The sequence below is a fragment of the Hesperophylax consimilis genome, chromosome 1, assembly GCF_061612785.1.
Source record: "Hesperophylax consimilis isolate HC1 chromosome 1, BYU_Hcon_1.0, whole genome shotgun sequence".
NCBI lineage: Eukaryota > Metazoa > Arthropoda > Insecta > Trichoptera > Limnephilidae > Hesperophylax > Hesperophylax consimilis.
This window is the reverse complement of record NC_142836.1, coordinates 46,652,707-46,664,641: the sequence shown is the minus strand read 5'-3', so window position 1 is coordinate 46,664,641 and position 11,935 is coordinate 46,652,707. Positions and strand designations below refer to the sequence as shown.

The 11,935-nt window shown below is 34.2% G+C and overlaps 1 protein-coding gene across 1 annotated transcript; it reads right to left on the bottom strand.

Annotated features, from left to right (window-relative positions):
- Positions 1-4,920: 4,920 nt before the first annotated feature.
- Positions 4,921-5,607, bottom strand: LOC149427008 (uncharacterized). Its single transcript, XM_089633038.1, has one exon. It carries the CDS (start codon positions 5,605-5,607, stop codon positions 4,921-4,923), a length of 687 nt encoding a protein of 228 aa, XP_089489164.1.
- Positions 5,608-11,935: the final 6,328 nt, after the last annotated feature.

Here is an 11,935-nt window from a genome sequence, read left to right as displayed (position 1 = left end):
ATGGGTGTAAATTAAATGATGTAGCTTCCTTGCTAATTAATAAGACGATTCAGAAATTATATTTGGTAGCACTGGCGTAACGAAAATCTAGGGGCCGTGCAAGGCACAAATAAATAAGCCACTTTGTTTAAATGGATAAATAAAATTAAATATATATCCAGGAAATTGGTGTGGTTATCACATCCGCGAAGAATGTCTTCATACAGTTCACTGCTAAACAAACTGTTGTGGGTTCAAAAACATGGTTCAGTCGATAATGCTCCGAAGCAGTTCGACGAAAAAACGTAGCCTACTGAACCTAAAACAAATCTCGATAATAAATACAATAATCTTGGACGTCAGAAAGCAGACCAGCATATGACAAATTGATAAAGGATAACGAGAGAATCATCAACAGGTTAAAATTGCGGTGATCTTCTCGTGTTTGTGGCGCCTGTTTGAGGGTGGTGTCAAGAACGTTACGGTGTAAATCAAACGGTTGCACGGAACCGAGGACTTGTGAACAAACTGTCTTCTTACGAATTTCCCACATCTTTGTGTACGAGCATTGCCGAGTTTTTGATGGTAATTGATCTCTCCGGCACCAGTGCATAGTGGGCATGGTTAACATTTTTCGCGCAAGAATGGGTCGTTTCTCTGATTCATTGTTTAGTTTAGATTTGCCCGGCACTGTGTTTCCTCCCTCCTATAACACGAGACTCTTTAAGACTCTTCACACAGCTTCTCTAGAGTTGATATATTTTTATCATGAGCTCTTGTAGAGTTAATATTTAAAAAAAACATTTTTAATTTTTTGGTATTTTGTATATTAAACTGCAAGAGTCCCAACTACTCCTAACCGCCTGGAGCCAGTGAGACTATGTCATTCCCAAATGGAGTATGTTATGAGGCTGGAGGTAGTGGGGACGGAAAGGAGAATCTTTTTCCATTGCTTGGACAGGGTACCTATTAAAATCCTAGTCCTATGGACAAGGTTTGTGCGCTGTGTCACTGACAACTAATTATGTACCTACTTTGTATTATGTTCCAGTTTTTTTATTATTTTTTTTAACTTATTGAGCAGTATTCTTTTCCGCAGGCTCTGCGTTTCACTAATCACAACAAGGTAATATGAACAGACCAAACTGTGCAGTTTATTTTTTAACCGTTAATCGTTTTGTAAAATCACATACATCACGCAGCGGTCTCAGCTCATGGTTCGTCAGGTGGTCAAGTACACGGTACACGCAACCAGATCAGTAAATGCATGCCCTCGTGTGTATGAATTAACAACACACTTGATAAAATTATCACATTCTAACTATGTAATATATAAATGAATGTTTCTTTGTTTGTGCCCTATAGACTCAAAAAGTACAGGAGAAATTTCGCTGAAGATTTAAGTATATTGTTATTAGTAGAAAATGTCGGGGATGACCGAGGAAGACTCGAAGGCATCGCAGGATCAAGGTAAACAAATAAATTTTAAAAATTCATCTTTTTATTTTATTTTAATCTTAAAAATGCATCCACATTTCAGGTACATAAGGTTTCCGACCTCAAAACTTTACTTAAAACCATTCACTACCCCGAGCAATGACAAGTACACATCATACGATTCTCATTGAAATTCTTTAATATGGTAGTCTTTCCATTCATTTCTATTTATATAATTTGCAATATCCAAATATAATCATTTTTTTTTTTTTTTTTTTTTTTTTTTTTTTCTTTTTTTTTTTTCTCTTAGGTTTGTCAACAGTGATTCATATCAAAGCTCTCGAAATTCAATTACACAATTTAAACTTGGTTGATACTATCACTAATTACAGACAAACACAACATTGATGAACACAAAACTATAAGTAAAGAATAATGTACATGTATGCACCTACATGCATACATGTATACACAAATACATACACTTACATATACATTTCATAACAGCAATAGTAATTACTTTATAGATAAACACGATAGGTAGCTTTAAGTCTTGTTTACGTTTGATTTGAAGGTGGCCAGTGATGACATTGACAAATCAATGGGATGACTTTTATATGTCTCGTTAAAATAACGGCACATTCTTGGTAAAGGTGAGTCATACCCCAGCTTAGTTTTATATTTTTTAATATGTAACGGAATATAATGTATGAGTCGGGAACCAATTCTAGGAACGTTAAACATAATTTGATAGAGTAAAAAAGGGCAGTTTATTAGAGCATTAACAATTTTGAAAAGAAAATTTAAATCGATATTTAGTCTTCTCTGTTCAAGGGTGCGTACATTGTAGAAATTTAGTCTATCGGTGTAATGAGGAAGTGATCGAGCTCGCTTATCACAATACGCTAGGTGGTACATAAAATGTTTTTGAACCCGCTCTATTCGCTGAATATGAACTTTGTAGGTTGGACTCCATATAGAACTTGCGTACTCCAACACGTTGCGGGTCAAGGAATTGTATAGCGTTATTTTTGATTTGGGATTCTGAAAATTTTTACTATTTCGTTTGATAAATCCTAGCATTTTTAGGGATCTAGAAATAATGCTGTCGATATGAGGTGTGAAAGTTAGTTTTTTATCGAATATTACGCCTAGGTCCCGAATGGTTGTGACTTCCTGGAGTTTAGTACCGTCGATAAAATATTGAGTTGAGATTGAGTTGCGTTTACGTGTAAAAGTTATGTGGACACATTTTAAAGAATTCAGAAACATTCTATTGTCAGTGCACCACTTAGAAACTCTGTTGATATCATTTTGAAGGAGTATTGAATCAAGTAATGTGTGGATAATTTTAAAAATCTTACAATCATCGGCGAACAATAAAATTTTAGAATCCAAAATAACATCGCACAAGTCATTTATAAAAACAAGGAACAAGATCGGGCCCAAATGGGACCCTTGAGGTACTCCAGACGGCACATCTAATCCTCTTGACTCATAACCATCAAATACTACTCTTTGTTCACGGTCAGTTAGATAGGAGTGAAACCAGTTTAGCAAGGTACCATGAACACCCATGCGTTTTAGTTTATGTATTAATAATCTGTGATTTACCTTATCAAAGGCCTTGCTAAAGTCAGTGTAGATGCTGTCTATCTGTTGACCTTTATCGACAGCTTCGGTTAAGGTAGTGACATAGCAAAGTAAATTGGAGGATGTTGATTTCTGAGAGAGAAATCCATGCTGTTTTGGAGTAATAAGATTTTTGAGATGATAATTCAGACTTGGACAAATTATTTTTTCGAAAATTTTAGCAAATGAACAGAGAATGGAGATGGGTCTATAGTTTGTGACGTCGTGAAGGTCGCCACTTTTAGGTATAGGTACAATATTTGCTTGTTTCCATCTTGTTGGGAAAACGGATGAAGACAACGATTTCCTGTAAATGATAGTCAGAGGGAGTGCGAGACTGTGTGCACACTTTTTAATTAGGATAGGTGGAATTTTGTCGGGACCCGGACCTTTGCTCTGGTCGAGGTTAAGCATTGCTATTTTTACATCGTGCACACTAATATTTACTGTGTGCAGAACGCCGTTTGATTGATCAATTGAAACGGGATGAGGTTGAGTCTCTTCGTTGCCTCTTATGTTATCTTTCTCATATACTGATGAAAAGTGTTGGGCAAATAGTTCACTGCTTTCCTCGCCATTGGATGACTTTTTTTCTCCATACGTCATATTTTGGGGGATAGTACTGTTATTTTTTTTCTTTTGTTTGATAAATCTCCAAAAAGTTTTAACGCTATTATGATTAACCAGACACGATTCGATTTGTTGAATATATTTAAAGTAGCAATTACTAATGAGTTTGGAACAACGGGTGCGTAAGAGTTCGTAAGAATTTCTATCACGAGGATTTTTATATTTTTTATAGAGAATTCGAAATTTATTTTTTTCCTTAATAAGTTTAACTAAGTCTGGTGAGTACCAGTGGGGATACTGCTTATTACAATTTACAATTTTGGTTACGCATTTCTCAATTATACGATTCAGATGAGTGTAAAATATAGAAACCATATTGTCTACCGACATGAATTCAGGTAAAAGTAATGCCCAATCTAGTTCTTGTAATTCCCTATTGAATTGAATGTAATCATTTTTATTAAAATCATATTTAAGTAAGGTTTTATTTTTTAGCATTTTTGTTAATTTGAAATCAAAACTATAATCAATCTCTAAGGGTGGATGATGTACATCAATGCGACTTAAGATATCGGTACTTTGCCTGACTTGTAGTGCATGTGAATTGGATAAAACGAGATCTAAGATTCTACCGTTACTGTTCACAATGTCATTGAATTGATTGAGGTTATTTAGGGCAAGAAAGTTCACAAGATGGTTGCCGATGTCATTATTATAATTTTCTGGAGATAAGAAATGAGTCTGGTTAGGCTCATTGCGGGTCCAACGAATACCTGCCAGGTTGAAATCTCCTATAATTAACAAATTTGATTCACCAACGCCTTCCATAACATTGCTAATTTTTTTAAAAAGGTATTCAAAATTATCAACAAGCAACGGGGGGGGTATATAAAGAGCACAGATATAGAGACATCTCGTTAATTTGTTCTGGCTGAATTTGATAGTCACCCATACGTCTTCCAAGGTACTTTCCCAATGCTTGCAGCGGTTAGTTTGGTACTCTTGTAAAACGGCTATCAATACACCTCCTCCGTCACTTTTATGGTTAGAAGAACTGTTACGGTCCCTTCTGAAAACATTATAACGCGAGCCAAAAATTTCTGCATCAGATATAGAGTCGTTCAACCATGTTTCAGTTAGAATAATAATATCAAAATTGTTATTAAGTATTTCTAGATAAACTTCATTAAGTTTAGTTCTTAAACCCCTGCAATTCTGGTAATAAATTCTTAGGTTGTCCATGTCAGTATACATAATTCACAGATAACATACCAATTGAAATTAAACAAAATACGGTAGGAATCAGGCAAGCGAAGCTAACGAGTCCTGGTTGCGAATCACAACTACATGCGCTGAGTTTTCATCTTTACGTACAAATATTTTACCATTACGGATCCACACGAATTTATAATTAAGTTCTTTCGCTTTAATCCTCGTGGCTGCATGCAGGGCCTTGTTTGCTGGTGTGAGGTGTTCGCTGACGTATACCGGTGATTTGATGCCGTCGATGCCTAGATGTGTTGAGTTTAGCTTGGAGTTCATGTTTTTCTTGTTGTAGCTGACGACTGCAGCCAGGACTTCATCCCTTGCCCTCACGCTCGGGAGCTTCACGACGATTGACTTGGGCCTTCTGGAATCTGGTTTGATCTTGGGGACTCGATGAATGTTAAGTATTTCCGACTCGGCAAAGGGGCGAGAAATCACGGTTCCAAGTTGTTTAACGATCGATATCAGGTTCTCAGATTTATGCTCAGGTACGCACTGGATCTCGACGTTGGTTTCCCTGGCTGTCTGTTCCATGTGGGACACGCGTGCGTTAAGATCGCGCACTTCTGAGTTTAGCTTAACATTCTCAGCTTGTAAATTTTTTATTGTACCCAATGAATCAGATAACATTTTTTTCAGGTCTTCATACTCGGCGGAAATGAAGCTGATGGAGTCTTTTATATCTGGCAGAATATTTAGTTTCGTATTAATTGTTTCGTTCATTTCTCGAAACTTTTTATCGATATAACTAATGATTTTATTGTCATCTTCCTCAGCGTCACTAGATGTCGTTGATTTTTTTTGAGCATTCCTCTGTCGACTCATGTTAAAGGAATTATTTATTTAAATATTTATTTTTAATTTGAATGTAGACACAGTATCGTGACTAATGCACAGAGCGAGAATGATTATGCCTGGTTGTGATTTTGGCTAAAAGTGATGTTGTCAGTAATTAGTTCTTATTTCTTCAGATAGATGGTGTAGGATTATTTATTTAAATTTATTTATTTAAAAAAAAAAGTAAAGGTTTTTTTTTTTGGTCGGTGTGAGGATCGAACTCGATGCGCCGCGGCCGGATAATGTGCAAGCGATAGTGGTGCGTTAACCCGCGCTGCCACGGCTCCCTTCTGTGTGGTGGCGTATTTCACTCCTATATACTGTAAATTGCCTTAGCACAGTATATAATAACAGATGGTTGATTTTTCGGCAACAACACTCTGACACTTCACAGTTAGTTTAAAACACTTGTAAAATATAAATGAGACTTTATAGATTTCACAAAATTCGATAATTCTCTAGAGTGTTCTTCGGGGACACATTTAACGATAAATTATTTGGTTATTAGGAGTTATAATCTACAAATTTTGGATATTTTTGTGGAGCGATTTTTTGACATGCACTCTTTATCACTTTATGATGACAAATGATAATCTTCTTTATCACTTTATGATGACAAATCATAATCTTCTAAATAAAAACCGTTAAAACTGAATTAATCTTTTACTTATTTATTTCTATGCTCGAACGTTAAGTTAAACAGATGCAGTGCAAGTAACACAAAAATGATGTATCTAATTTTTATATTATTTTATTTGGTTTTACGCCCAGCCGGTCTTTTGCAAGAATTTAAGAACAAAATTTACCTAGTGAAATTATACATACAATTTTTAAAGCATGAAATAATAGTAAACTGATAATCTGAATATGAATCAATATTAGTAAAATTTGTAAAAATAAGATACAATAATATAGAAACTGGAACAATACTACATTTAAGAATAATCACCTAAACTACATTACCAAGCTACTATAATTTGTAGGATTCAACAAAGCGCTGGTATAGATTAAGCTTAGTTCTATAAATGTAGTCAATAAAATTATCAATAGTACCCCCAAACTTGTTACAAAATGTAATATAATGTAACCTAATGTAAAACATGGTATGTAGTAGGGTGTAAAATAATCACTAACTGTACGTAAATGGATAAGCATACGTAGTAATTTTTTGTGAACAACTCAATAGGAGAATTTGTGCTGATCGCATAATGTACCTTTAAGGTTGGGACCTACTGTTATAGAGTTCCTTTATTAGTTATTATATAAGTTATTTTGCTTTACGCTACTCATCTCGAAGTGGTTTTGTAAATAAACATCAATTAAGAAGCGAGATAGAATGTCAATATTCATCGGGAGAGATTTTCGACTGCTTTATTTCGAGCGCCATAAAGTAAGTGAAAAATTTACATGTGACTTGGTGACAGTCGAAAGTAGGGAGTGCTTAAAAATGTCAACTTGATAAGTTATTGGAATCAGGTTACTGTGGTGGAACAACTTCCGTAACGCGACGGGCTTCGTGTCGGGAGACTCGGATTCCAATACGCAAGCATTTATTCCGCGAACATCTATAGATCTATAGCTATAGGTGTAATAAGACAACTGTGAAAAGGCATTAACCCATGTTATAACCGACCTAACCTTTGTTTTGATGGGTCACGACGTTACGTTTGTTAAGAATTTGTAAATATATTAATATTTACAAATTATTAACGACGGCCGGCATAGTCCAGTGGTAACGCATTGGACTGCCATTCCGAAGGTCGCGGGTTCGAACCCGGCGTGCGCAAATAAATTTTATTTGATTGATTTGTGTTATTTCACAATTAATTAATTAAAATAATATATAGTATATTTGCGGCACGTTCCAGAGTGGAAGATACTACCAGTATCGCCCTGGTGTAAGACCACCATTCAGAATTGAAACGTTGCTTCAAATGGCTTTAGCCGTGTTTAGTGACTAGATCTGAATAGCCAGGTACTTCCCCACCTTCCTCTTTCCCTTCCCCACTTACCTTCAGCCTCACAACATCCCCCAATTGGGGATGCCATAGTCTCACTGGCTCCAGACGGGAGCAGTTGGGACTCTTGTGAGGTATTCACTATAAAAAATAAAAATAAAATTTATTTACTGTACCTAACACCCGTGTTTCATTTTACATAATTTATAATAAATCAAATTAAGCAGCTAATGCTTATTTGTTTGGTTTTGGGAACAAACAATTGTTACCCGGAGTGTCTATTTTTTCGCTTTTTCGGAACAGCTCCCTTACCGTCATAGTTAGAAATATGAACTAAACGGTGTTAAAAAGATAAAAAATCAAGCTTTATATTATAAATCTACAGAAGTAAACCATACAATAAATAAAATGAACACCTCTACGAAATTGAAGTTTTCGACCGCAATTTGAGAAAAAATTATGAAACTTTGTGAATTTTTAATTATTTATTTGAATACGTGTTCTTTTCACTATCGGTAATTTTAATTCAGTGTTTAGACAAAAAAACGCAAGGAGAATTGTTTTTGGTACGTTTCTATCCCAATTGTTTTATAGTTTAATTAATAATTTCATAATAATTTAGTTTACTTAGAAAATCAATGGCCACAATTGAAATATTCTTATTCTGTGCGGCACTTACACCACTTGGCACTTTACCATTAATATATGCTTTCCCACTTCCAATTTCATGTTTATTTCCCTTACTAATATATTTTTTTAAATTTTACACGACTGAAAAACATTTTCGGTGCATACATATGTTCATCAGTTGTGTAAAATTTAAAACAAATTTATCAGTCAGGTCCTATGTATTCAATGATGACACGTTTGTCTTAATTGTTTTATTATGATATAAATACTAATTGCAATTGCCATTTGTTATTACCTCGGTTATGAAAATCAATTAAAAAGTATTTGAATAAATTATATCATTCAGTTTCACAAAGGTTTCAAAAATTTATTTATTTTTATTTTTTTTAAAGAAAGACAAACATTCCCGGGTTACGAATAACCTGACAATATTTGAAAATCTCCTACTACCACTAAAGTAAGCTGAAAATGTTGCTTGTGTTGTGATGGAGGAATTGAACACACTACGCCCGAGTGGGACCCAAGCGCGATGTCAACTCGGCCACGGACCGGTCAAATTTCAATTTTAAATTTAAAATGGGAACAATTATTACTTAATTTTTAAATTACATGCAAGTTTTTAATGAATGCGAGTACCAGAGTGTGTACCTTCAATTCACAAATGACATAAATATATTATTCAAGTAGATGCGTATGTGCAAAAAAAAACAGGTTTAAGTTCAGAAGAGATTAAAATACGTGGGTCGAGATTTATGTATGTTACGGTTGTTGTTGTTTTTTTTTTTAAATTTGTAATGTGCTTTACGACACTTAGGTACTAAAATATAGTTAAAAATAAATATTTATGATTTCCACCGTTTTCTAGTTATTCTTTCAGGTAAACAACTAAATTAAAATATTTTGTTACTGGATGAATACACTTTAACTTCGAAAAGTAACTAACAAATCGAATTGCATACTTTGCTTTGATTTTACTTCCAAAAGATGAGCTGTTCATCACAGGGAGTCGCGACACACTCCGCTGTGACGGTCAAAATGGGAGTACAGCCAAAGTAGTTAGTGTAAGTAAGTCCAAAGACACCATACATGTTTGAAAAAGAGATTACGACTATACTATTTAGAATATTTGTTAATATTGAATTCTCTGAACAAGAATGAAGTACTCCTAGGCATGAGGTAACGAGAGACTACTTAGAGAACTGACAAAGATCATGCATCGCGGGCGTATTATCTTTATATTTTTCAATTATTGTTAATATTACTATCAAACATTAATACTACTTCTTACATGGAAACCTACTAGTGGTAATCATATTTCAGTTTTCCTTTTAAAATGTCGAATTAAGGCTACTGCAAAGTTACTTCAAATAAATCAGTGAAATTTCTATTCATCAAGGGTTTCCAATAAATTTTTTATTTTAATTTTATTTGAGACACAAACAGGACATTTAAAGTAAATTCTTGTGGTTAGAATAAAATAAATTTACACAAAAATATAAATGTCCCTAGACTAATGTGTCTGCAGCCATCATATTTGCACATTCACTGAAGGAAACACAACAATATCAGCATTTTTTTAAACAAAGCTTAAAATTACAAGACATAATAATTTTAAAAATATGTTTTTAAGAATATTTGTTTTTATTTTTTTTAGGTACGGATATCGTGGAGATATCTCTTGAAACAATTATATTATTTACGAAAATATCTATGCAAGCATGTGTTTTAGCAAAATCATTGTATGATCGAGACATTTTAGACAAAATCAATCAAGAATCAAACTTTTGGCGATACTCATAATAAGATTTTGAAATTAATCATTATTTCCACATTTAAAAATTGAAAACAGGGATTTCATAAATTTACATTCCTTTTCCAAAACAAAATTAATGTGGCTAGATCCGTGCTTATATATTAACGAAACAATTTTTGGTCCCAATTTTTCCAAATCCCAAAATTTCCCAATCTCAAAGAAGTCGGGAACCCTTACTAACGTGTACAAATAGTGCGTTTTCTTGGGAAACTTTTCTGGACTCATCGGGCAGTATAAAAGTTTATTGAGTACAAGTCAAGAATAAAGTCTGGCTAAAAGTGTTCAGTGAAATAACCTTTAAAAGAGCACTAAAAACGTCATAGAACACGCACCTAATTAAACAACTTTAGTCCGCCTCACCATTTGTGACCCCCTAGTATAGAGGAATACGAAAAAACATTTTTATGCTTATCTATACCATATTTTGTATCTTCAAGTGTTTATCGTTAATAAAAAAATAAAATAAAAAAAGCTACCTCAAAACCCATGGCCTCAGAATATTGGTCCTATTATATCCAATTGAATCAAACAAGGAGACAATTTAATTAAAATTATTTAATTTTTTGAAAGGGGTCACCCGAATGTGGGTAAACATTATTGGTCAATCATTTGGCGTAGAAAATGTCCATTGTACCCTCATATAAATTAAAAGGAAAGTTTTTTGTCGGTTTTTGAGACAATGCGCGTGGTTGCGCTGAACTGGGTCTATTGGACAAACTGGTGATCTACTGCGTTTATTACAGCAAAAATCCCATAAGTCAGACAAACTGTCACTAGCTGCCAGAAACACGTCGCTATAAACTCTTTTTGTGAAAAAATGCCTTTCTGTGCTTTTGAGATGTGCACAAATCATTATTGAGTAAAAACCAAATCTGATGGAGTTTAACTCCATTTGCATATACTCAAAAATCACTTATTATTTCAATAAATACATTTATTCCCATTTATTGTCATTTTAGAATAAAATAATGTAAGACAGCGAACGCTGAAACACAAGAGTATGAAGAACAACCTAGTGACAGCACGTTCTATTCTACTACTCTCCTCGTTCGTTTGTTCGTCAAGAATGAGGGTAAAAGCGGCACACTGACTGGCGAGCATGTGCGTGGCGAGCAGTCTGAGCATGACGTTTATACAAAAAATGTTTGTCGCTCGCCTGTGTATGCTTGCCGCGGTCTTGTAGGCCGCCTTAAGCTCGCAACTGGTGTCCGAAGACGCAAGAAAAACGAGGGGCATTCATAATAATATAGCCGTTTCACCCATACACATATTCTTTAAATTGTTTTTTATTTTATTTTTATTTATTCATCAATATAAAGTTTTATTACATAAATTTTTCGATATTTGTCTCACTAGGGTACCCTTGTGTCGAGACAGATGTATTCAGGTAATTAAAGATTACTTACAAAGGGGCTATTATAAAATTATTGAATATATTATTTTATTTTGTATTCGAATTGTTGTAACTGTTTACGTGTAATTTGGTTTACATATGTTTGTGATAGTGGGACGCCCAATACTTGTTATCCATTTCGTTATTTCATGTTTGAATTTGGTCATTGACTCTGTTCGTCTAATAGTGGCTGGTAGTATATTGTATAGTTTGCTAGCTATGTATTTGAAATGTATTTGCCCAAAGGTGGTTTTAGGAAAAGGAGTTTGGAGAAGTTCTTTGTTTTTGGCTCGGGTATTGTGTACCTTTTGAGTTGGTTTGTATAGTGTTTTGCTGTTTGGGTGTAAATTAATCAAGATGAATCTTGCAAAGAGCTGTTTTATGTCCATAACGTTGATAGTATTGAAGATAGCATCAGTG

Excerpts from the sequence above, each read along its gene's own strand:
- LOC149427008 (XM_089633038.1), bottom strand. The coding sequence starts at position 5,607 with ATGAACGAAACAATTAATACGAAACTAAATATTCTGCCAGATATAAAA.